The sequence below is a fragment of the Chrysemys picta genome, chromosome 7 (assembly GCF_011386835.1).
Source record: "Chrysemys picta bellii isolate R12L10 chromosome 7, ASM1138683v2, whole genome shotgun sequence".
In the NCBI taxonomy this organism is placed as follows: domain Eukaryota; kingdom Metazoa; phylum Chordata; order Testudines; family Emydidae; genus Chrysemys; species Chrysemys picta.
In genome coordinates this window covers 96,596,223-96,623,817 of record NC_088797.1, presented here as the reverse complement: position 1 = coordinate 96,623,817, position 27,595 = coordinate 96,596,223, and the positions used below count along the sequence as shown (strand labels likewise).

At 39.6% G+C, this 27,595-nt stretch overlaps 1 protein-coding gene across 4 annotated transcripts in view; it reads left to right on the top strand.

The window, feature by feature from the left end:
• Window positions 1-27,595, top strand: part of PLCE1 (phospholipase C epsilon 1) — a 329,780-nt gene that overhangs the window by 139,250 nt on the left and 162,935 nt on the right. For all 4 annotated transcript variants that reach the window (XM_065552073.1, XM_024107295.3, XM_065552074.1 and 1 more), the window contains one exon: window positions 13,181-13,466. In XM_065552073.1, coding sequence (XP_065408145.1) covers window positions 13,181-13,466 — 286 coding nt within the window. The remainder of the gene's footprint in view (window positions 1-13,180; window positions 13,467-27,595) is intronic.

The following is a 27,595-nucleotide window of genomic DNA, read 5'->3' as shown; positions in this document are numbered from 1 at the left end:
ATAGCTAGATAGAAGAATGTGGTTTTGGTTGCTGTTATTTGCATGTCCAGTAGTAGTGAAGGGCATCTAGACCAGGAGGGCAAACGTTTTGGCCTGAGGGCCACATCTGGGTATGGAAATTGTATGGTGGATCATGAATGCTCATGAAATTGGGGGTTGGGATGTGGGAGGGGGTGAGGGCTCTGGCTGGGGGAGTGGGCTCTAGGGTGGGGCCAGAAATGAGGAGTTCAAGATGTGGGAGGGGGCTCTGGGCTGGGGCAGGCGGTTAAGGTTCGGAGGGTGGAAGGGGCATCAGGGCTGGGAAAGGGGGTTGGGGCATGGGAGGGGGTCAGGGTGCAGGCTCTGGGTGGTGCTTACCTCAAGCAGCTCCCAGAAGCAGCAGCATGTTCCCCCTCCGGTTCCTACATGGAGGCACAGCCAGGCGGCTCTGCACGCTGCCCTGTCCGCAGGTGTTGCCCCTGCACTCCCGTGGTTCCCGGCCAATGGGAGCTGCGGGGGCGGTGCTTGGGGTGGGGACAGCGTGTGGAGCCCCCTGGCTGTCTCTATGCGTAGGAGCCGGAACGGGGACATGCCACTACTTCCGGGAGCCTCGCGGAGCCACAGCACACACAGAGCGGGGCAAGACCCTGACCCCACTCCCCGGCTGGAGCGTTGGAGAGGGACAAGCCCCGGACCCAGCTCCTCGGCGGTAACTCGAGAGCTGGATTAAAATGTCTGAAGGGCCAGATGTGGCCCCTGGGCCATAGTTTGCCCATCCCTGATCGAAACTGTGCAACATCTTGACAATGCAAGCACAGATGCCCTCAGCATGATATTTTGATGTTTAAACTGTTTTCCTTTTCCTGCCAACATCCTTTCAATCTTCCATGGCATTATCTTCAGTCAGCTGTTTTTGTGAGTGATGGTCTTGCTTAGGTACTAGTGTGGCTGCAAAATGGTGCTGTATGCATTCAGCGTGAAGGAGGTATAATGCTGGGTGTCATCTGCATATTTCTGGCATTTAACTCCATCATGTCCCTTCTGTGCTCCTTTCTTTAATGGGCCCCTTTTATTGGAGGCAGTCCTCTGATTAAAATAAAAGGGAGCTGTATCTACACTCAATAACAAAGCAACAGGAACCATATCTATCAGAAATATAGAAATTGATTACATAAATAACATGTATAAACATTTTTATAATGGTTCGATCCTACAAATACACATGTGCATAAACCAATGAGCCTACTCATATGAGTAAAGTTATGTATATTTATGTTTGCATGCAGAGATATAAACTCTTCAGTCCTCCAGCAATTGTAGGTATTTACTTGTGCCTTAAGTAACCTGAACCATCTAGACATTATTGTATTCAGAGCCCATACATTTAAATTAGGTCTTTCTTGATCAAGGCAGTTTTATCAGTTTGGACTTCTATAGAAGCTATGGAATAAAGGAGGTTTGGGTATCTGTGTATAGTTCACTGTTTGAGGTGGGAAAAAAAGTGAAGAACTAGAACACTAGTTTGTATGAGATGTCACCTGTAATTCTTGGCACATGTTCAAATGTTACAAAATAAATACATGGTTCTTTGCAGATGGCGTTACCAAGTTCTCAAGTAATATTTTGATGGCCCCTCACTATATTTTTGTGTTTTAAGTTCACATAAACTCATCTGGTAAAGAGAAATTTTGCTACAGTAAATTTAAATTTGTGAGCACTTATAAAACAGGTAAATTAGCCTTTTATAGGTAAAAATGAATTGGATTGCAGTTATTTGCGGTTAACTATAATTATGTACATTGTCAATCTGTATTTTTTCATCTACATAAAGCAGAAGTTACATATTCAGTGCTTTAGCACATCAAAACAGACAGTGTTAGAAAATGTTATATGAAACGCAGAGTCTTTGGAGACAGCAAGTGCCCTGAAGTCTACTTTATACAATAGGGATTAGCACCATTATTCTATATATATCTCTTCAACAAAACACTGTCGCCTATTTCTGTCAACAAACGGTTTCTTTGCTTTGGCAGCAGTAGGCAACAGAATATGCCTTTATAAATTGCAGAACCCAATTTTTAAAGTATTTTGGGAAGGTAACTGCAGTTTTTAGAAATTGTAATTATTTTCATTAACTAAATATTTTTCAGAACAAGCTAGAAAGACTAACTATGCCTGTTCCTAAAGTATTCTAGAGACCGTAATTTATCAGTAAATGTGGTATACATAAATAAATTGCTATGCTGTACTCTAGTTACACCTGAAGTACTCCTAAATGTTTGTAAGTAACCAACATGAGACATTGTTCCAGTTTAAGCAGGACCAATATACAACAATTAGTGAGAAATTGACACTTTTTAAAATCTGAAATTTGACAAACTCTGAAGTTTATTAGATCTGATCTGAAAAGTTATAAGCATTCTAAATGCCCTTTTCCACCTTTCTCAGCTACTACAGATAATATATTTTCAAAGTGTTATTTCCAAGTCAATGGGAGAGTTGTATTGAAATTGTCAGTGGTGGATATGTAAAAAGAGATTGCAAAAAGTCAACAATATTAGGTCTGGAGATCTTTCTTAAGACTCTTCCCTGAAAATACAATATGTTGTATTCCCAGCAATGCAGGAACTTGCCGGGTGTGACATGTATTCAGCATTAATCATAATATTATAGAAATGTAGGGCTGGAAGGGATTTTGAGAGGTAATCTAGTCCAGCCCCCTGTGCTGGGGCAAGCCAACTATACCTAGATTATCCCTGACAGGTGTTTGTCCAACCTGTTCTTAAAACCTCCAGTGATGAAGATTCTACAACCTCCCTTGGAAGACTATTCCCGTGCTAACTATCCTTATAGTTAGAATTTTTCACCATGATATCTAATCTAAATCTCCCTTGCTGCAGATTATGTCTATTACTTCTTTCCTGCCTTCAGTGGCAAGGAGAACAATCAATCACCATCCTCTTTATAACCGACCTTAACACATTTGGAGATTGTTATGAGGTTCCCCTTCAGTCTTGTTTTCTAAAGACAAAAAATGTCCAGTTTTTTTCACCTCTCGTCATAGGACATGTTTTCTTTTATAATTTTTGTATCTGTCCTCTGCACTTTCTCCAATGTGTCATTGCAACGTTGCACTCCATATGATTTTATGAAAATATGCTAATGAGTGTAAATATAATGTAACTGGAATATGCTTCATGCAAAAGGTCTCTTGTAAGGTATCATTACAAAGCTTCTAATCTACTGAGTGTGTTCATCCTATTTGTTTGAATATATCATTCTTGTATCCAAAACTAGGAATATGAAATGTAACTCTGAGGTCCTATTCTAGTTATGTAAAGTGTGGGCCATAAATGGTGGTTTAGAATCTTGATGGCTCCCATCAAATAGGACAACTGACTGTAGATGGCTCTGTTTACTTGCAAGCCTTCCTGTGAGTCGGGCGGGGAAGAATGAAGTCTTGGGGTCTCACAGGACAGGTGACCATGTCACCTGGTACTGGAATCCATCTTAAACCTGGTGCTTTTTCATTTCTAAGGAAGGGTGGGGACCCAAAGAGACAAAAGATTCCCACCTTGTGCCAAAGCTATATAAGGGGGTGGAACAGAACAAAGGGGCTGCAGTCATGAGAAATCCCCTACATACCACCTGAGCTGGAACAAGGACTGTACTGGGGGAAGGATTGGGCCCAGACTAGAAAGGAGTCTAGTCTGTGAAAGAAGCTTATTGGAACATCTGTGAGGGTGAATTTACCTGCATTTAGTTCCCTACTGTATTAGGCTTAGACTTGCGTGTTTTTGTTTTATTTTGCTTGGTAATTTACTTTCTTCTATCTGTTATTACTTGGAACCACTTAAATCCTACTTTTTATACATAATAAAATCACTTTTTGCTTATTAATTAACCCAGAGCAAGTAATTAATACCTGGGGGAGCAAACAGCTGTGCGTATCTCTCTATCAGTGTTATAGAGGGCAAACAATTTATGAGTTTACTCTGTATAAGCTTTATACAAAGTAAAATAGATTTATTTGGGGTTTGGATCCCATTGGGAACCGGGTGTCTGGGTGCTAGATACAGGAGTACTTCTTAAGCTGTTTTCAGTTAAGTCTGCAGCTTGTGGGGGACGTGGTTCAGACCTGGGTCTGTGTTTGTTGCAGGCTATCATGTCTTGCTCAACAAGACAGGGTACTGAAATCCCAAGCTGCCAGGGAAAATGGGCTCAGAGGTAGCAGTCCCAAGGGGTCTCTGTGACCCAACCAATCGCAGTCATGTGTTTCTTAAAGTGTGGCACCCAGAACTGGATACGGTACTCCAACTGAGGCTTCACCAGTGCCAAGCAGAGCTGAACAATTACCTCCTGTGTCTTGCATACAACTCCCCTGTTAATATACCCTGGAATTATATTAGCCTTTTTTGCAGTTTTGCATCACATGTTTGACTTGTATTCAATCTGTGATCCACTGTAGCCGCCAGATCCTTTTCAGCATTATTACTGCCTAGCAAAGTTATTCCCAGTTTTGTATTTGTGCATTTTATTTTCCCTTCCTAAGTGAAGTACTTTGCATGTGTCATAACTGAATTTCATCTTGTTAATTTCAGACCAATTCTTCAATTTGTTAGTCATTTTTAATTCTAATCTGGACCTACAAAGTGCTTGCAACCCCACCCAACTTTGTGTCATCTATGAATTTTGTAAGCATATTCTCCACTCAGCTATCCATGTCATTAATGAAAATATTGACCAGTACTGGACACAAGACAGACCACTGTGTGACCCCACTAGATATGTCCTAGTCTGACAGCAAACCATTAATTACTTTTAAATATGTTCTTTCAATCAGTTATGTACCCACATTATAGTAGTTTCATCTAGACCACATTACTCTAGTTTGCTTGTGATAATGTGTTGTGGGACTTGCTAAGTAAAAGCCTTATTAAAATCAAGATATATCGTGTCTACAGTTTCCCCCCATCCTTTAGGCTAGTAACTATGTCAAAGAAGGAAATTAGGTTAGTTTGGCACAAATCCATGCTGGCTAATATAACCCTATTATCATCTAGATCAGTGGTTCTCAGTCCACAGGCCACCTGCAGCCCAGTCAGCATGCAGCTGCAGCCCATGTGACATCCTCCGACCAATACAGGTAGTATATATATTGTGTGGTGCAGCTATAACACGGCGCGCTGTATATGCATCCCACAATGGTAAATAGGTTGAGAATCACTGCTCTAGGTGCTTAGAAATTGATTGTTTAATAATTTGTTCCAGGTAACTTTCCAGGTATTGAAGTTAGGCTGAATGATATATAATTCACCTTTTAAAGATTGGCACTATGTTTACCTTCTCCAGTCTTCTGGGACCACACCTGTTCTCTGTGAGTTCTCGAAGATAAATGCTAACAGTTCCAAAATTACTTCAAGCTAGTTTCTCAAGTACTTTAGGGTCAATTTACATTTAACTTATCTGAATATTTTTAACCCGTTCTTCCCTCTTATTGCTAGTATTAATTGTGTTAGGTATCTTGTCACCATTATCCTTTTTAGTGAAGACAGAAGCAAAATAGGCATTAAACACATCAGATTCTTTACGTCATCTGTTATTAGCTCTCCTTCACCGTTATGTAGTGAATCTGCAGTTTCCTTCCATTTTCTCTTGCTCCTAATTTATTTATAGAACCTCTTGTTACCTTTTATGTCCCTTGCTAAGTGTAACTCATTTCGTGCCTCATTTCGTGCCACTGATTTTGTCCCTGTCTGAATGTAATTAACTAATCGTAACAAAATCCTAGACCTAGTGTAAGATCTAGAATTTTTACAATTAATTTCTCTTAATTTTAAATGGTATATATGTGTTACATATGAATGGTTCTTGATTTACTGAGAGAAGAACATGTTGTATCTTCAGAGCCAAGTCTTGAGAAACACTGCCTATACTTTGGAGAGGTTTCAGTATCTACTGATATGTTTGCTCTTCGAGTAAAGGTTATATAATTTATAATTAGTAAATGCTAGTAACAGTTTTTGCTTAAACTATCAATTAAAATAGATTTTAAATGTGACCCTGTCTAATTTTATCTATCTGTGAACTTACGGTGTATATTTTCAAAGTAATTGCCCATGCAACACCTATACCATTGGGAATTGAGCATATTATTATAGGCATTACAGTTAGTGACACCTATAGTTACAGTGTATGGTGCTTTCCATTGTAAGATCATGGTTTTGGTTGCTTATAACTTTGGCATACTTAACACTTGGCCTGAAATTTTCCAGGATGGGTATGAGCCTCAAGTTTCTTGTTGGTTTGTTTTGTTCTTTTAATATTTTAGCTAAAAAAGTTTAGCTATTTCTGAGAACAAAATTAGGGAAAATATATTGTTTTGGGCTTAAACTGCAGCAAGGGAGGTCTAGGTTGGACATTAGGAAAAAGTTCCTAACTGTCAGGGTGGTTAAACACTGGAATAAATTGCCTAGGGAGGTTGTGGAATCTCCATCTCTGGAGATATTTAAGAGTAGGTTAGATAAATGTCTATCAGGGATGGTCTAGACAGTATTTGGTCCTGCCATGCGGGCAGGGGACTGGACTCGATGACCTCTCGAGGTCCCTTCCAGTCCTAGAATCTATGAATCTATGAATCTATGTGCTGAAATTACCTCTGAGACAGTTTTCCCTGCCAGCTTGGGGCTCCAGAACCCTGCCTTGTTGAGCCAGGCACACTAGCCTGCTGCAACACAGACCCAGGTCTGGTCCACACCCCCAAAGCTGCAGACTTTAACCAAAAACTGCTCAGCAGGTCATCTATCTCCAACATCCAGACACCCAGTTCCCAATGGGATCCAAGCCCCAAATAAATCAATTTTACTCGGTATAAAGCTTATATAGGGTAAACTCATAAATTGTCCACCCTCTATACACTGATAGAGAGAAATGCACAGCTGGTTGCTCCCCCAGGTATTAATCACTTACTCTGGGTTAATTAATAAACAAAAGTGATTTTATTACATATAAAAATAGGATTTAAGTGGCTTTAAGTAATAACAGACAAAACAAAGTAAGTCACCAAGCAAAATAAAGCAAAAACATGCAAGTCTAAGCCTAATACATTAAGAAATTGATTACAGGTCAAATCTCACCCTCAGAGATATTTCAATAAGCTTCTTTCACAGACTAGACTCCTTCCTAGTCTGGGCCCAATCCTTTCCTCTGGTACAGTCCTTGTTAGTTTCAGTAGACATCTTAGGTGTTAAGCAGGGGCTTTCTCATGACTGGCCCCCTTTGTTCTCCTTTTATAGCTTTGGCACAAGGTGGGAATCTTTTGACTCCCTGGGTCCCCATCCCTTATTCTAAATGGAAAAGTACCAGATTTAAGATGGATACCAGTATCATGTAACATGGTCACATGTCCTGTGAGACCTCATTCTTCATTACCCATGGGCTGGCCCACATGTACACAGGAAGGCTTGCAGGTAAATAAACCATCTACAACCAATTGTCCTAGTCAGTGGGAGCCATCAAGATTCTAAACCACCATTAATGAGTTATACTTCATATTTCTAACTTCAGATACAAGAATGATACATGCATACAAATAGGATGACCACACTCAGTAGATTGTAAGCTTTGTAATGATACCTTACAAGAGACATTTTGCATAAAGCATATTCCAGTTACATCATATTCATAAACATATTTCCATAAAGCATATGGAGTGCAATGTCATACACATAAACCAACATTTTCACAGCTGGCCACAGTGTGTTCCTCATTTTCTGTATACCTAACTTTTGAGACACCTAGATTGTGCTTTCCAGAAGCTCTAAGCACTCACAGCGACAACTGAGGATAATAAGAGCTGTGCAATAAGCATATAAAGTGCTATACAATGCTATGTACTCCGAAAACCCATTGTTTCTCAAATTAGGTATTCAAAATTTGTTGCTAGTATTGACAAGTTTAGGTTCAATCTGTGTCTCAGTTACCCAGGTGTAAAATGAGGATAATATGACTACTTAACCTGAAAGGGATGTTTTGAAGATAAATTCATTCATGTTTTTAAAGAGCTAAGATATATGAGATCACTATAGAAAAACCTTGAGGAAAGTAATAGTTCTGTTTTCAGTGCAGGGCTTGGATGATATGCAGTAAATAATGCATGGGGCCAACATCAAATTATGAGGATTGAAATAATTACATATCTACAGTAACCATTCAGTGAGCACACTCCATCCTGCGTGCTAAATGAGGCAGAGGTCCTGTGGAAAAAATAGTATTTGATCATGTACTTAAAGATTGTATCATAATGCATATGATATGCATATATATATATATATATATATATATATATGGGGGCTGGATTGAGGTGGCATGGGCAACATTAATTCTGGCATTTCCTAACTTTTGTGAGCTTGACTTTGCAACCTTAACATTCTTTTCATAAGCTTTTTTAAAAAGTAATATGTATAGGCCTATATGGTATAGTGTAGAATACAGTGGGGGAGGAACTCCCTTTTCTCCTGAACAGCATGGAGAGAGAGAGATGTCTCCATGGGCTCAGTGTTCAGCATTTCTTGTTACACCATTTTGAAATGTGTGGCGTACAATCACCCCGTTTTCCCTGCAGTTGTTTACTGGCAGAAGTACCTCCTCTGAGAGCACCTTTTCTTCCTTGGTAAAAATTAGGACTGTGTTCTTGCTTAGAGTTCATTCTTGCTTTTCTTGAACTAACTAACTAGTTTCATGCCTATATAGTCCAACCTCCTGCTTTGAGAAGGGGGTGGGACTAGATGACCTCCTGAGGTCTCTTCTAACCCTAATCTTCCATGATTCTATGATTGTGTAGAATTCAGAAAACAGTTGTATTCTAAAAAAATAAAATAAAGTGCCACAATTAAAACCTTAATGCTTTACATAGAATGTTAGAAAAAGTTAAGAAACAAGATGAAAAATAATATTAATTATGGAAAAGTGACACGGTCTCATGCCTTTATTTCAGTATACTATTACATTAATGCCACAATCAAATTCTCACTGGAGTTAAGAAATCTATATTTGTTATCTAGTAATAGGCTAAGTTTGATTCATCCTGTTGACATCAAATGCCTAAAGACCTCATTCATTGTTTTCTAATTTTAGAAAGGAAGAGCCCTTAGAGGTCAGTGAGGTTGCCTCAATATTGGGTTATGAGTCACAGATGCTGTATTTCTAATAAAATTAAGAGCTTCAGAAGTGACTCACCTTGGAAAAGATTAAATCCATGGAGATCATTTGTGGGTTTATATTCTGTATTAACAAGTCTGAGAGTTTTCTGTCCGGGAGTAATTGAATTGCATTACTAAATGTGATATTAAATTATCAATTACATAATTTACTATTATTATATCATAGACTAAATAAAACTGAAATTGTTTCCACAAAGTTGTTGTACTGGTAATAAACAAATACTAAATTTAAGATTAAAATATTTATTTTAATAAACATTGCATTATATTTGAGTCCCAAATATTATGGCTCCAAATGAACTCCAATGTATTAATTGGGGGCCAAATTCTGCCGCACTAGCTCAAACAAAACATCAGTTGCTTTCAATGAGTGTTTTGCCTGAATGAAGACTGCAGAATTGGTACAAGGTATCAAAAATATCACCACATTAATTTTTCTTTTTATGCATCTGTTCAAATTATGTTTAGAGTTTTAAGCATGTTACAACCATGCCTTTAGCTATAGGTCTAGTCTAGTTGTACTGTAGTAAAACTGTGTTCATGTTGCCATATGGTAAAATAAATGAAAGTAAACCACTAATGGTTGCAGTGCATCTGAAGAAGTGAGGTTCTTACCCACGAAAGCTTATGCTCCCAATACTTCTGTTAGTCTCAAAGGTGCCACAGGACCCTCTGTCACTAATGGTTGCTGTTTTATCTCCCATTGATATAATATAGAAATGGCAAAATGGAGTGGGGTTTGCCAATGAAGTAAATTGAAGCCTAATGCACACATTTATAGATAGAATTTTCCCGTAATTTCAAGTTAAATTCTAATTTTAAATATGCGTGAGGAGGCATTGGGAGTAAAACACACTACTGAGGGGCAGGGGAAGGGCACTTGACCAAAAGCAAACCTAGAAAAAAACAGTCAAGCAAGTAGTACTGTTTGTGCTACCATTACATTACTGTGCATGTCTTTCACTTGAAAATTACAAAGTGCTTTACGAATTGATATTTATATATCATTATAATTAATTATATATATATGAAAGTTAAAAGAACAAGTAGAATTCAGCCCAATATATCTGAGAGAAGCAGCCATTTTGTTAATGATAACAAATCAATGAATTTAAAAAAAACAAACAAACCTAAATAGGAAGTGCTTGTGAATAAAGAAGGCAAAGTGGACAAGCATGAACTGATAGCCTTACACCAAAACTTGCAGATAGTTAGAGGAATTTGGTGAGGAAGATCCAGGGACGAGGTCCTTGAACTGAGAAGACTGCCTCCAGTCTAATCAAAATAAAAGCTGGTGTTGAAGAGCAAGGACAACTTGACTGAACTAACATTGCTCTGTTTAATTGTGATGGGACTGAATGTAGAGTGTTTTCAGTGAGGGATCCTTGACACTGGAATTTGCTTCTGTTGGTGTTCCAGAGTCTGGATTTGTTAACCTTCAGGTTGTGCTGCAAGACTCATCTATTTTATATGTTTTAGGAGGGGTAATGAGTAATTGGTTGGTATAACTTTATAGTCTGAGCTGTGGTGGCTTGGGAGAGTCCTTATTTTGGGACCTTGGACCCCATTTTATATTGCTTTTATAAAGATTGTACATTTGCCCCTGGATGGGAAATTTTGTAGTAAAAAGAAATGCATATATAAGTTGGACTTTGGCCACAACACCATGGCTAACACTCCCAGGTCGAATATAAAAGGGATCTTTAATGGAACAAAGTGTCTTAGTTTTGCATCTTATCCGGAAGATGGTATCTCCAGGGCATTGGTTAAATAAAAGTGCCTGAATCACTAGCACCACTCTCGACCACCTAGGGTTTTTTTGGTAGTCTCGTGTCTAAGCAATGAACCAGCCTTATACTGATTAGCTAGCAAGATCTGATGGAATCACAGTACAAAGTTATTGAAGGGTTGAACTAATGGTCTGGGTCCAGATATCACAGTACCTATGCACCTTTACAAGGTGGTCTGCGCTCAGGACTCTCTCATCTGTTCAATTAGTGCTAAGAGTATTATGGAGATCAAGTCATTTGTAGGAGGAAGATACAATGAGAGCTAAGTGCTTACCCCTCCCAGGGACTTTCATTGAAGTTAGGTGCATAACTACCATCTATCAGAGGGGTAGCCATGTTAGTCTGGATCTGTAAAAGCAGCAGAGTCCTGTGGCACCTTATAGACTAACAGACGTATTGGAGCATGAGCTTTCATGGCTGAATATCCACTTCGTCGGATGTCTCTGGAAATTTCCACTACATGCATCCGACGAAGTGGGTATTCACCCACGAAAGCTCATACTCCAATATGTCTGTTAGTCTATAAGGTGCCATAGGACTCTTTGCTGTAACTACCATCTGTAACTTTGAAAATCTCCCTTCAAATGCACTTCCATTCTGATTTCAGAATGCAGCAGAATTTGTCTTAGTGTCGTACATAGTGTATGAGGAAAAATCCATTGCATTTATAAAAAATATTCTAGTAACATTAGTACAACCTTGGATGCCGTATTTATGGGAAAACGTTTGTGTTTGTACATTTTGTTGATACTTTCCCTCACAGTTCATCCTGAGTAGCCTATCTTCTGCTGCTCTGTATCTAGATTTCCCCTTTCTTTATAATTTGTTCTCTTTGCTTTCATGTCACCATCTCTGGAAATACTGTAGCAGTGAACTTTGCTGTGAGGGTGAAGAGAAAGGAAACCCAAGAGCTAATAAAATATTTTTAAAAAGCAAAGCAAATGCAGTCAGTCTCTCACCTAGTAAAATTCCTTCCTTAATCTACAGCATTAGTAAGATTAACTTGTCGGGTTTAAAACTACTTAAATGTTAAATTCAGAAGTAATTATTTCAGGTAGAGTAGATTTATTGAGTGAAGTGAGAATAATGATTTAACTCCAAAGGTGTAAATTGCTTGCACTACTGTCTATTTTCGGAACAGGCCTTTGTAAGCTATCTCAGTATCCATACTGGTAACTATTTAGATGACCTTTTGCTACATTAACTTTTGGTTCGCTAATTCACATTATTTAATTTCAAAAAGTAAATCTTTAAAACAGATTATTAATATTAATTGGCAATTTAGCCATATAAGAATGTGAAAAATCAAGTGTTTACTTGTACATTACATGAAAAAGATTTCTGGAAGCTTTTTGCTTTGATCATTAGGCTCTTTTAACGTAAACAAAAATTACTTGGTTGCTAAGCCATAGAATTAACTTAGTGTCTGAGCATGTGTATTGAAAAAAGAGAACTAAACCAATATTAGGCAGAGAATCTAGGCATATGCTGGCAGGGCTGGCTCCAAGGTTTTTGCCGCCCCAAGCAGCCCAAAAAATAAAAAAGCCGCGACCGTGATCTGTGGCACTTCCGCCACGACTCTACCGCCGCCGCTTCATTCTTCAGCGGCAATTCAGCGGCAGGTCCTTCCCGCTGAGAGGTACCGAGGGACCGGTAGCCGGCCCTGTATGCTGGATGTAGGTAATGAGCATGACACCAGAACATTTTGAAAGATTGTTCTTATTGATTAAAAAAAATCCCTAAACCAAAAAATAACCTCTTAATGAAACTGCCATTGAAATCAATAGGACATCATTCATTACCCAAAAAATGTCTAGTCTTATAATAGTGTCAATAATCATTAATTTAAATGTTGGCTGAGTTTCTCTTCATGGCATATTTTAGTAATATGATGAACAGTAATGTCTGTTTGGATTGGGACACTCTAAAGTAGTTTTTTAAGCACTCTATTAGGAAACAGCCTTATTTAAATAGCTAGTTTAAGATCCACACTCAAAATCTTTGCAAATCAGGTTTGGATTCTTAGAATTTTCCAGTTTAATACATAAATACAATGTTCTAGCTAGTAGAGTGTTTGCTCTTTGAGCCCACTGAACTTTTACAAGAAATCATGCTGATGTTTTTTTGGGAGGTTCAATTTATTGTCCTCAGCAATTGAACTAATACTTCATGCTTTTATGTTCTTCACAGATCTACAATGCAGTGAAGGAGGAAGAGGCGGCGGAAGATACTTTTGAATATTGTCTCCATCCTCTGAGAGAGCTTCCAACACTAAATACAGATCGCAGATGCAAAAATGTCTCTTTTGTAAAACCATGTGTAGAAAGTGCTTGCTCTGAATACCGTGCCACTTTACAAAGGACGTCACTCTCTAACTTTATCACTGGTGCTCTGCTAGAAGCAACTACATCACTGGGAGCAAGAAGTGGTCTTCTAAACATCTTTGGAGGGTCAACTGGAAGAACGATGCTGAAAGGTAATAAAGGAAAATTTTGTTGTTTTGAAACTTTACACAACAATATTAAGTACAGAAAATCTTTGTATTATAGAATGCTGCACTGTGTACTGTACACCTCTGACCCGATATGACATGAATTTGGATATAATGCAGTAAAGCAGTGCTCCGGGGGGGGGGGGGAGGGGCTGTGCACTCCAGCAGATCAAAGCAAGTTCGATATATAACGTGGTTTCACATATAACGCAGTAAGATTTTTTTTGGCTCCCGAGGACAGCGTTATATCTAGGTAGAGGTGTACTTTATATTCCCCTATGTGGAACTGGCGGAGATAGGTGACAGTACTGTACGCTTGCGGAGGCTTTCCTGTTCAATTCAGTCTGTGAAGAAGTGGCTATCTGTGTCAGTTTGGTGAGAAGGCAAAAATGCTTATAAACTGAAATATTCCATATTACAAAAGAAACATCAGTATTTGTTTCTCTTTAGAAATGTTCCAGTCACCATCCCAATAATTAAAGTTTATGCCATAGTTGTCAAGAAGACAAATGTTTCTTCGTACTGTAATGTCAGATATTTAGATAAGAGCTCCTTTTTTATGAATTGAATGGTCTCATTATTTTAGACAAATAACTAGATCTAATAATTTTTGTTTTCGTTATTATTTTACACAGTATTATGCTATAAGTGTATATGGCCATTATTTACTGTTTTTTCAGTGCCCTCATCTCTGTTGTATCTGAGCACCTCAGATACATTAGTGTACACCTATAAGAAAGGGCAGTGTTTTTCTCAATTGGGGGACTGAAGGAATAGAAATTGTTACTTGCCCAGAGTCCCACAGGGGAGTCCGTGACAGAACTGGGAACAGAATCAAGATCTCTTGAGACCCAATCCAATTTCTTAATCAGAAGATAATCCTTCTTCTCTTTACAGACAAATAATGGTACAATTCCTGCTCAGAAGAGTTTACAATTCAAGGCCTCACTTCTGCAATCTGATTGGTGTGATTGGATCCTTGAGCCTGCATGAAGTCCCATTAAAGTTAATGAGACTATGCATGAGTACAATTGTCTGCTCATGCAAATCAGATTATAAATTAAAGCCCTAAAATGGGTGGGGGGGATTAGGAATAGATGGTAAACAGTGTGTGGAATAGGGCTAGCGGAGTGTCAGCAATAAGAACTTGCAGTTTAGGTGACTATGCACAAGTCTTGAGAGTTTCATTTATTATTATTATAATAAAAGAAGAGTGCTTATAAACCTTCCTTGAAGAAGTCTGTTTTGAGGAGGAACTTGTAGGAGAAAAGGGAGAAGTTATAATGGGATAGAGACAGAAAGGAAGCCCCAGATATAAGCAGTCTCATGTAAGAAGGCATGAAGCTGAGTGCAAAAGAAGGAAACTAAAGCATTGATTAGTGAATGGATTGGAATGGGATAAGAGGAAGAGCTGGAGAGTGTAAGTGTAATGATAGTACAACAGTAGCAGTGCCATAAATAGGACTAGAAAATGTTCACAAAAACAGAGAATTATATACATTTATTTGAAAATTTCTTGAAAAGTAGTTACCAGTGTTGTATACATCTAAATATGGAAACCTAGAATCATTTAGTTACTAGTTTGCAGTAATAAAAAATACATTTAAGTTTAAACATTTTTGTTCTGTAGTAGCTATCTAAATCTTGATAACTGCAGGTATTGATCAAAACAGCATTATATAGGGCAAAGATTGAAGGGAGTAGTTAATTGTTATGGAGCAGTTCATTCATTTGTTTAGCAAAAACATTCATTTTGTTTGCTTTATCTATTTCAACAGGGAGTTAACTTTTGAGTTGTCTTTAGGGATTGTGAAGTGCTTTAGGATATGCTGTATAAAAGGTGGTAGGGAAGGATATATTGTATGGCACTGTATTGATAGTACTGTATGTTGACAAATATTCGTATATAATAGAATAGCAGTTAATGAGATATGAGTTAAAGATCCTTTAAAAATTGTCACAATTTTGGATATATGCTCAAGATACATTTCCGTCTCTGTCAAATGAACCAGAAACTTGTTTGTTACTGAAAGTTAGCAGGTCTTTTGTCAAAATGTTTATATATAACATGGGAAAAATTCTGTCATCCATGTTTAAAACATGCTGTGGTGATTAAAAATTTTTAGGACCTTAATTTTAAACATGTATATATTAGTACATTTAATTGAAAAATACTTTAGCGATTTTATGTAGGTACTGTATTGTAACGGGCCAGGGAGAGCCGGGTGGCCTATTGGTTGGAATGGGTGACTTCCGGTCTCTTGCTTCCCTGTTCGAGGTGCCTGAGTCTTTGGGGTAGTGGAACCTGGTCTCCCCCACTCCAGCCGGTCCTAGTCCATGGCCTGTGTGAATCAACCCCTAAATTATGGATCTCCTGTGGGGAGTCTACGTCCACTGTCCTGTGCTCCTTCCTACTGCTGTCCCTTCAGTTTGGGGCATAGCCCCTATAATCCAAGTTGCTGTGATGGCTTGTCTCTTGCAGTGCCCCCTTGTGCACCTTGGGTGGTTTCCTGCTGTGGTCCCAGGTTCATTCTGGGTGGGGCAGCCGTAAGTTTGGCAGGGTTGGAACCCAACAAGATCTCTGTGCTACAGTTACCGAGTTATCTCTTAGGCCAGGTGCTCCTAAGTCTCCTCCACAATCTCCTTTAGCCAGGGAGATGGTACTTATTTCTTGGTGACTGCTTTCACTGGCAGGCTAGTGATCCTTCCCCTCTGGTAGGGAGGCAGCTATCTCCTGCCTCTTTGACAGTCAGCCCTGAACTGAGTCAGTTTCTCGTTTTCCTCCCCCTCCAGGCCAGGCATTGGCTGCAGCTATGACGAGTCAGGGGGCTAACTGGATCCAAAGGCTCTCTTTAGCCCCTTCCATGCCAGAGAGCAGTTTCTCCACTTCATCACATATACAAATGCTTTCTTAAGCATAAACTGATACTATTCATTCTTTGATGGGAGAATATGGATTGCCTAGGTAATTCTAAGTTTCTTCTATAATATTCATGAGAGCAGGAGTATTATAGAATCATAGGACTAGATGAGACCTCGAGAGGTCTTCTACTCTAGTCCCCTGCATTCATGGCAGGACTAAGTATTATCTAGACTATCGCTTACAGGTGTTTGTCTAACCTTCTCTTAAAAATCTCCAGTGATGGAGATTCTGCCTTCCTAGGCAATTTATTCCTGTGCTTAACTACCCTGATAATTAGGAAGTTTTTCCTAGCGTCCAACATAAACTACCCTTGCTGCAATTTAAGCATGTATCTTATTCTAAAATCACCATTTAAAAGTTGAATGGATCAAAACTGACTTTGATGGAGGGATGCATGTTTGTTTAATTCTCAAAATATTGACCATAAACAAGAAGGTTACTAGTTTTATACTACTTATAAACAGCGGCGGCTCCAGGCACCAGTGCTCCAAGTGTGTGCCTGGGGCGGCAAGCCGCGGGGGACACTCTGCCGGTCCCTGCGATGGCGGCAGTTAGGCAGCTTTCAGCAACATGCCTGCATTATTAAACAAGCAGCTATCACGAGAGAGTTAGCTTTATCTACGGGATTTTGAGTGGTAACGTAGAAGAGACCAGGAAGAGTTCCTGGCTGCTGAGAGGGAGAGCATGTTGGAATTCTTGCTCGTAGTCCTGCCCCTTTGTTGCCATGGTTCCTTGTGGTACTCTTCCCTGACCTACATTTTTGGTGACCACCAGGAACATTTCATTTACAGCCATGATATAAATCCTGTTTTACTTCTGTCCTAGTGGTCACAGCAATGGCCACTTTCTTATATGTTAGGTGTTACATTTGACATGCATTTGCAAGGAATGACTTTACTGTCCAACCGAATATTAACCTTCCCATCTAGCAGTGGTAAGCAGTGAAAAGGATGAAACTTCAAGGAATATAGCAACTCACTCCATCTTACCTGTACCGTGGCAGGGAGAATTTAACCTCTGACACAACCTGTAGACAAGCCCTTACATTACAAAACTACAGAAGTTATTAAACTACCTACTCAAGTGGGATAAATACTTGCAAGCTTCTTTTTAACTATAACATGGGATACATTTACCCCATATGAAACAAATTATTTACCCATGCCAGAGCTCTTTCTTCAAGATGATGAAAAGTTTAATTTTTACAATTTGTACACGTATGTTACCTTTTAATCAATTATTAAAACAATTTGTAATTCCTAATAGAGACTGAATCCTAAAATATGATTTCCAGTGAAAAGTGCAATTCATTAACTATAGTGGTACAACTGGTGACTAACAGCCTGCTTGTTATGGACACTTGTTATTTGTTGTTCAGGAAAATACAATTAAGCATACAAATTATGCTTTATCTGTTTTATTTTTTCCTTTTTCTACAGGTGCATAACACTCTGTCAGTAATACAGTGATACTACTTTACTAATATGCTAAGCCAAGCACCTGCTGCAACTCCAGATACATGAGACAGGGAATTTAATTCCTGACTCATTTAATCATTGACTAAATCCATAAAATAACTGAAGAATACAGAAATACTTTTTAATAATTTAAGAATCTGGAAATGTCAAATATTTTGGTTGTTTCAGCTGCTCTGTTTTCCCCACTGTGATTCAGCAAGCCATTAGTCAAAGTTTTACCTTAAGGCTTGCTATCTCTGTACATGTGTATAGTATTTTACAATTTGAAAAATAAATTGAGCCAAATATAAAAAGGATAGCAAGACCCATGACTCAGGTGTCCCTGGTGGGAACATTTTGTGTCAGCTATGATTCCAGTAACTGATATTAACTCTTTATAACTCAAAGGAGTCTGATGTTTTGTCTAAATTAGTGAAAATGGCCATAGGTCTGATATTTTATTCACACACAGACTCAGTGACGCAACTCTGGCAGCCTGGAATCTTGTGGAACATTATTGTTAAGGAGAGAGGTTCCCAAAGGGTAAGAGAATTCCCATAGTTGACCAGAAAATACCAGATTAGTAATTTAACATTGACCCAGTTTAGATTTAATAACCATTCAGATGTAAACAGCAGGAATTTCAGGCTTACAATGCAACCATTTCACAGATTCGAGTTTGACAAGAGTTAAGAAATTAAAACTCTGAGGACTTGTGTGTTAATTATCACAATCAACTTTGCTTAAGTGTGGATAGAAGTATGTTATTTTTCCTGACGTTTTTACCACCTCTTTATGGCCAATTCTCTTACTTGACCAATTTTTTAATAAACCCCAAATAATATTTTAATGTCATTCATAATTAGTCCTTAGTAAATTGATAGATGTAGTATTTGTTCACTACATACTACTTGTTTGTCAGGGTTTTCTTTTTCATGAGTGCACGTAATGTGAAAATTTGAGGCTTATTGTAGATTTTATTTTGCTGCCCTGCAGTTTTACATTTCCATATGGATAAGATGGTGACACATACTGTTTGTGACTGGGCCAGATATTTAGAGGAATTTAGGTGTCTAAAGATGCAGTTAGGTACTTAATGCGATTTTCAAAGCACCTAAGTGCCTAATATCTATTGAAATCAATATGAGTTAGGTGTGTAGGGGCTTTTGTTTCACCCCTATATTTACAGAGAAAGCTGTGTCAGAGTGGGATAATTAACCCCCAGGAAAGGTCAGTGGCAGTATCACCTTTGCCACCATTTCACAGGACCCCTGCTGGGAGAAATTACAGCAGGGGTTCTATGGGAGCCTCTCCCAGTGGTGGCTGGTCAGGAGAGATGAATTAGCATGTCTCCTGGGTGCCATTTTTCAGTCTGCACAGGGTGTTGCCAAGGCTCCGGCAGAGCAGGTGCTATATTTTTGTAGCGGAGTCCGCTGCTGCTTCAGGTACATTTTCTGTTGGTGTGGTCTGTAGCCTTTGTTTCCATCAGCAAAAGGTAGCTTAACCCAGGACATGAATCTGGCCATATTAAGATTTACTGTTGTTAGCTGTGAAATAAAGGATTTGCTGAGTATGAGTGTGTGGACCATGGCTAAGAGATCTATAGTGTGTGCAAATGCTGAAGTTAATTTTAAAATGAAAGTTTGTACATTTCATGAAGTTTAATTAGTCTGAAAAAATGGAATTTTTAGTGCATCTATTTAATCCTTTAGAGTGTGTTTAAATTGTTTATTATTTTAAAAGCCTAAAAACTCATTTGCATGAGCCTTGTAAAAGTAATATCCATGGGAACATTTATAGTGTAGAATGGAACTTGCTTGGTATGTTTATGTTAGCTTGTCAGTCAGAAGCAAAAAAAAACCCCAAGGACCTCAAGACATTGAGTCATCACTAAAGATTCCCTTGAAGTTTTGTTTCCAGCAAACAAATGAGAAAGAAATCAACACTACATTTACAGTAAAATGCAATTTTATTTATCATCAGATAAAATGTTTGATACTAATATGTGCTTTTGGTTAAATTCTAAGATACCCTATACAGTTTTCTTATTAAAACAAAAGAAATTCTGAATTTTCTTTAGCCTTTCAAACAGACATTTGGTTTCAAAATATATCTAATGTTGTTTTACCAATTGTCCTGTGATCACTCAAAATGTTTTCTATGACGGTCTATTTTATATTTTCTATTGATAGAGAAATAATGAACAAAAATTCATATTTTTGTCAATTTTTCATTAACATAATTTTATCTCTCCTTTATCTCCATGATGAATCTTGCATTATAGTATTTAATATTAATTCCTCAGGGATATAAATTTAATAGCCGGCAATTGTAGCATTGAAACAACACCAGATTTACATGTTTCAGGTCTAAGAAAACAAAACATAGTGTTGTTATTGCCAGGCTTTATTTCCAGTTCCATACCAAAAAAGTCAAGTTTTTTCAAACAAAAAGTGTATGCAGCATATAACCAAATCACGCTTAAGTGTAGTATTTGAGTTCCAGGTCTAACCAAGTAGTTTTCTTGAGCTTCCAGAGGAAATTGAGAGAGGTTTCTCATGGTGGCTTTCCTTCCTTAAGTCTTCTTTACCCTAGCTAACTTTCTATACCTGATTTTCCATTTGTGTAGTTCTGCTGCGTGTAGCAATGGAAAAAGTTGGACTGTAGACAAAGCTCAGCTTAGGGTAAGATGAAACAGAGAGAAAAATGCCATTATAGCTATGACCAATGGACATGATCGGGATGGCGCCGGGCCCAGAGTCAGAAGGGGCCCCAGCCAGCCTGATCCCCCGGCCGGCTGAGTCGGCCAAGAAAGCTGCCCCCACCCCTGCTTCGCCCCGCCTCTTCCCACCCCTGCTCCACCCCAGCCCCGCCCCCACTCCACGCCTTCCGCCCCAACCCTCCTCCCCTGAGCTACGCATCCTGGGGGACTGCAGCAGGTGTCGGGCCTGCCCTGCACTCACCGGACGGCAGGAAGTGGAGCGACCGGCCCCAACCCGCTCTGCTCTGCCGGCTCGTGCTGGGGGGCAGTTTCCCCCCTGCCTCCCAAGCCTGGGAAGGAGATGGAGTGGTGGAGAAGGGGCATGGGATGGGGGAGAGAAGGAGGCAGGGGAAGTGGGGGTGGGGGGAAAGATGTAGGGGGGAAGGAAGAGGAGGAGATGGAGCAGTGAGGAAGGGGCATGGGATGGGGAAGCAAAGGGCATAGGGGAAGCGGGGCAGTGGGGAAGGAAGGGGATGGGATGGGGAGGAGATGCAGTGGTGGAGAAGGGGCATGGGATGGGGAAGAGAAGGGGATGGGGGAAGCAGAGGCGGGGGGAAGCTGGAGACCAGCATGTGGCATCCCCTTGGCAAAAGCTGGGGCTCCCCTGTTAAGCAGGCCCATCGAACCCTCACCCTGACAAGCCCCACCTCCCCTGCATCTGTACCACCCTGATGAGCCCCAAACACCTTCACCTGGATCCCCTGCAGAGTCCCATTGCTCCTGCACCTGGAACCCCACAATGAGCTCCTGTGCATCCAGATCTCCCACTGAGCCACCCCCACCCAGACTGCCCCACAGAGAACTCTCTTGCCCCCACCTGGATCCTCCCCCCCGCTAAATCCCTCTGCACTTGGATCCTGCTGCCGGGCTGAGCCTGCTCACCCACACTTGGTGTGCCTGGCACAGGGGGGCAGGGCCCCAGGGTGTTTCTGAGGCAGACCTGGCCCTTGCACTGTGTCAGGGTCGGGTGCAGCCTCACTGCCTAGTCCCTGCCCCAGGGTGTTGTGGGGTGCGGGGAGGCTGCAGGGTAATCTCCCACCTCCATGCAACCAGTGGCCTGTGCTCCCCACTGCCATGTTGGAGCCTCCACATTTATTTATTGACAAATAAAATTTGCAGAATTTTAAAATATTGTGCACAGTATTTTTAGGTGCAGAATCCCCTCAGAAATATGGGGTTCTGTGCAGCTGTGATGGTGGATCTGTGAGGAAGGTGGTGGGCAGTGGGGAGGTCTGTTGGCGGTGGGGGTGCTGGGCGAGCGGTGTGGTGTGCAGGGTGCTATGCAGTTGTGGTGGGAGGCCAGCAGGGGAGATCTCTGGTAGGGGTGGGGGCTGGGCATAGAGATCTGTGGTGGAAGTCTCTGAGCGAGGGGGCTCTGGGCATAAGGATAGGGCACTGGGCAGGGGGGCGGTGTGGTGTAGGCCTGCCCTCAAGGGGAAGGGACATGCTGGCAGTACAGGGCTGGGCAGGCCAGCAGGTTTGTAAACAGTGCCCTCCTGCTGGGCTGCGCAGAGCAGGGCTGCTCCCGCTGCGCTGTACCTCATTGCCCCCAGCCTGCCCTTCACTCTGAAGACTGGCCGTCCCGTTCCCCTGCACCTTGCCCCATGGGGGGCCCACAACTATGTTTGGCGCCACGCCCACAAAAGTTAATCCGGCCCCGCCAATGGAGAGTTATGATATATGTGTAATTTTGTTAATTTAGATGCAGTCCAAGAGATGGCTATCTCTTTATAAGCCCCTCAATTAGTGGGTGTATTTATTTATTTATTTTTACAGTGAATCAGGCTTGCTGAAAGATTCAGAAAGGTCCCCCCACACACACTTTTCCAAGCTATACAAATAACTACCTTGGATCCTAGTTTTCTCTCTAGCTATTTGTCCCAATATCTAAGTTGATGCCATATCACTTTATTGGTAAAACTGGGATGGGGTACATACTAGGTGTTTCAGGCAGGAAGTCTTGTAATTTAAAAAAAAACCCTAACCTACAGGTTTTGTAGTGCTTAGAATAAAATTTCCTAAAGCAAAACTAATTTCGTTTATTATTTTTACAGGATGACTGGTCCCTTTTAAGGGAGAATGGGTTCAATTCCACTTGTGACTAATCAGCTGCCTGATAGAAGGCATTAAGTGTGAAAACCCAGGCAGGTTAAGACACATAGGAAGCAGAGGTGGGAAAGAGAAGCAGGGAGCTGGTGAGAATTCCCTGGAGTGAGCTGTATGAGAGTTTCACGCACAAACACCTGCAAAAAGTACAAGTTGGGAGCTGCTGGGGGGTGGGGGAAGAGCTGGCACAGAGAAAGAACAGAAGAGAGTTGGTGGGACAAGACTGACCAGAGCTGCGGACCGGTACCTAGCAGAAGGCTCTGAGTAAAGGGGAAGATCTTGCTCAGCCAGGAGCAGTCTGAACCCAAGACATGAGGGTGATTCTGGAGGAATATGAGGGATAGGACTCAGGCAAAGGAGGCATGGGGAATGGAACAGTGGGATGCCTCCTCACAGAAGTCTTGAGGGAAGGGGTGTAGCAGACGACTTGTAAGGTGCTTGGAGAATGGCCAGCATGATAGAGGCCTTGGAATAGGGGCACAGGTGGTATGGAACAAGGATTGTTGCCCGTTAGGTAGGTGAGGTGGAGGCGGGGAGAGCCTGGGATAGGGACAACAGAACTAATGAACACCTTTTTAACTAGTTTTACTTTGGGTTTTGTGAACTGTTTCACTTTGAGGGACCTGTGAATGATGCACTTATATTAATCAGGTGATGTTCAGAAACAGGGTTTACATGAGACTCTAAGAGGGACATTATTTCTTTTCTGGGTGGGTGAATTGGCTTCTGCTCTGATATGTGGCAAAAAAAAAAAAGGGGTAACTCCAGTCAGCTATGGGGACTGAAGAAGGAGTAGCTGAGACAGGACTTGCGTGTATTGCCGTTTTTTGCTGCTTGAGGGCTCTATGCCGGGGTGGGCCCTGTAACAATTACCTTTTGCCTACTTAAACAGCACTGATAAAAATAAATTTCACTTGTGCACAGTGCTGTGGGTAAACAAACTTATTTCCTATATAAGACACATAAATACAAAAATCTAACATGATTAAAACCGATTTTGTTTATAATTGTGTTATCGAAATCAAAGGCTCATTTGAGTCCCAGTATTTCAACTTTTATCTGAGGAGGTGGGTAACCTGACCTTTCAGCAAGCGAGCCAAATGCGTGTCTTCTTCATGGCTTACACGAAGCATGTCAGTTATGCATTTTGCCACAGTTTGTAGCTTTAAATGGAGCAGCTGCTGCCTGACAGTTAGTGTGGACAAGTGCTGTGTGCTATCTTTTTGTGGTATTGAAGTACCTGTTCTTCTGGCATTTTAGAAAGAAACTAAGATTCAATAAAAGATACTTTAGCTGGTAAGATTTACATTTTTATGGGCTGTAAAAGAAGGACTTAATGTCTTTATAAAGCAAGACAAGTTTTGTAGAGATAGAAGTAATGAGTTGCTTTTTAATCTAGTCAACTCATCAATGTCTGCTATTTAATAACACGGCTTTGAGGACACTTACACTGTTGCTAAGTGGAAAATAAAGCAGAGACACAATTTAAACAATGTTAAATGCAAAGTCCTCTCAGACTTGTAAATATGTATTTTGTAGTTTAATTTATGTTTGAAATGAAAAGGAATAGAAATCTTTCTGGGGTCTGTAGATATAATTTGTGTTGATTTTCTTCTCATTGCAACTAATTTAGGTTGATGGTGAAATATATTTGTGGGACATGCTTTTATTTTCTTACTTTATAATGGTAAGATTACATAAAACAGCTGAAATATTTATATTTGCTAAAATCAACTTTTGAAGAAAACTAAACAGGTGGTTGTGTCTTATGCAGTACAACCTCAGACTTATGAACACCTTAGGAATGGAAGTTGTTCGTAACTCTGAACAAAACATTATGGTTGTTCTTTCAAAAGTTTACAAGTGAACAGTGACTCAATACAGCTTTGAAACTTTACTATGCAGAAGAAAAATACTGCTTTTAAATATCTTAATGTAAATGAAACAAGCAAAGAAAAAGTTTCCTTACCTTGTCAATTCTTTGTTAAAAACTTTCTCTTTATTTTCTAGTAGTTTGTTTAGCACAGTACTGTATTATATATATATATTTTTTTTTTGGTCTCTGGTGCTGCCTGATTATGTACTTCTGATTCCAAACGTGTGGTTGACTGGGCAGTTCGTAACTCTGGTATTGGTAGCTCTGATGTTCTACTGTACTTCATAAATAATACAGATAAGATGTCATGATTTAGCAAAATTTTTGGAGTGTGCAAATTAATTTCTGCTTTGGTTCTTATACGTGGCCAGGTTTTGATCTTTTGAAATTATACATATGATTTGCTGCAAATTTGTTCTTTGTAGCTGCAATAGTGTTGTCAATAATTTTCCCTTTTCCTATGTAAAGTACCTGAGTGCATAATGTTACTAATTTCATATATAACTGTAGAGTAACTCTTCTCCTACATTATTTAAAGTGAAAATACTGGTACTTTTGTAATTTAAACACATTTAATAAGATTCTTTGAAACAGGAATCAGGGGTATATTTTATATGATAATGATTATGCTCCCCAAAATTGACTGTTAGTTAAAGGATATATCAAACATGCACCATTCAAGGAGATGATATGCTATTGCAATAGGAAAATTGTAGTTGCTATCAGTAGCTACATTTTCACTTTAACGATTTACAGTGTACAACATAAAAGCCCTGATTTGAGTCATGTCTGCATTAATAGCAACATAATAGGATTTACTAATAAAAATGTAAAGTATTCCTGGGCTTGCGATTAAGGGATTCTGAGAATATGCCATGATTCAATTTTAAATTCCACATTGTTTTTTTTCAGCTTGCTTGCTTTCAAGAAGAGAAAGTATGTTGCTTTTATTGCCCACCCCTTTAGCTGATTTTTTCTGCACAACTCAGGAGGCACCCATCTTCCATTGCACAGATATAAAGTACATGATACCACTACTTGAATAACAAAAGCAATATTCACATTAATTACACGACAGAGCTGTGTTAGATTACAGAAATTGTGCAGTATACAAACAGCAGAATTTGATTCTAGATCTCTAACTCTGACAATATGAAAGTTTCAGTTATTTTAGAAGTATAAATAAAAGTTGAGAAGAATACTTTAAGTTAACAAAAAGAATTTTAAAGTTACAAAGCTCAACTCAGCCCTCGGATACGTAGAAGTATCTTCCATTGACTTCAATAGTCTAATTTGGTATCATTATCCCAGCTTTTTTTATAAAACGAAGGGAGGTGTGAATACTTTTTGTTAATGCAAATTTTTATTAATAAAAATAATTTGATTACTTTAACTACAGATTCTCTAATGTTTGTACACTATTTTCTGTGGAAACAGTTGCATGTATAAAAATGCGTTCTAAATTTTAATAATTACAGAATAAATGAGACATCAATGTGTTTTCTCACATCCAAATTGTGAATGTTGTGGTGTTCTATTTGTATAAATATCTAAGCCTAAACATGGATTTTCAGTTCTTTTGTAATTATTTTAAGTGCTTCAGAAGGTTTTTTTTAATTAATTAGAAGAATATTGCGGGTTGCACAGTTTAAGGCTCAGTTCCAGTCTGAAACTATTGGATTTCTGTATACCTGATTTCATATGAATTGGAATGTAAAGATTTTAATACAGATTCTTTTTCTTTCTTTTCAAATTTAAGAAGTGGATCTGCTTCTGGAAGGGGTTTAGACCTGATGCTACTACAGTAGCTCTTTCCCCTTTCTTAATTTATTTTTTCTGTGGGACTACTGAGTGCAAAATAGCTGCTCTCTGACCTTCCACATTCCTCCAAGAAAAAAGAAGGAATTTTTAAAATTGAATTACTTGTTAATTTGTATAGAATATTTGAGAGCGAGGACGCTGGAGGATATTGCAAACATTTGCGCACTAGCCATTTTCAATTAAATTCAGTGAATAATCTGTGTGCATGCTCACAAATTCCAGTTTCAATGTGAAGAATCAAAGAAGTGAAAAATTGCTTTATTTTAGTTCAAATCTGTCTTTTGTATGATCAGTCCTGTTACAGGACTTCTGTACATACCTCCTTCCCAAAATGTCATTAAGCAGTGGGGGGAAATAATAATAATGTAATAATAATAATAGAAGCAAGGAAAGTTTGGAACTTTTGTGTGTGTATGTGTGTGTTACTATTACTTCTAGGGAAGACATGGTCTAAACTTATTCAGTGGTCTTTTACACAGGGATTTTACGTAATATTCTTTGTGAAACTTGAGAGGGTACCTAAGTAGGGCTGTCATATGGGCAAATGTTTCAAAGGTAACTTAGATAACTTGTTCATGTAAATAATTTTTCTCCTAGTCATTTTTCAAAAGGAACAGAATTTGGCTTTGTGAGAGTCTGTAATTAATTTTACAACTTTAATTTTACAACTTTACAACTAATGCACAAGAGTAGCATTGAACTACATGCTTTGTCATGCGAGCTGTTGCCCTGTAGAAGTTTTGTGGGGAGTTTCTGGCGGAGTATGGCTATTGCCGTTCTCTGCAATCTCCTGCCCATTTGTGGAGCCGGAATCCAAACAGAGAGACTTCTGCAAGTCAAAGCGAATTATAGAATCATAGAAATACAGGATGGCACAAGGGGGAGTATAAGGGAAAATAGGAACGGACACAGGTTACGACTAGAGGGAACAGAGGATAGATTAGTAGATCACACTGTCACCAGGCAAAGGCAGGTTTACGTGATTGGGGACTCCTTACTGAGGAGGTTAGACAGGCCTGTGACCAGGGCGGACCCAGAGAACAGAAGGGTGTGCTGTCTACCGGGTGCTAAGATATGGGATGTGGACCTGCGGCTGAAAAGTATCCTAAAAGGTGCAGGTAAGAACCCCTTGATAATCCTTCACGTAGGAACAAATGACACTGCTAGGTT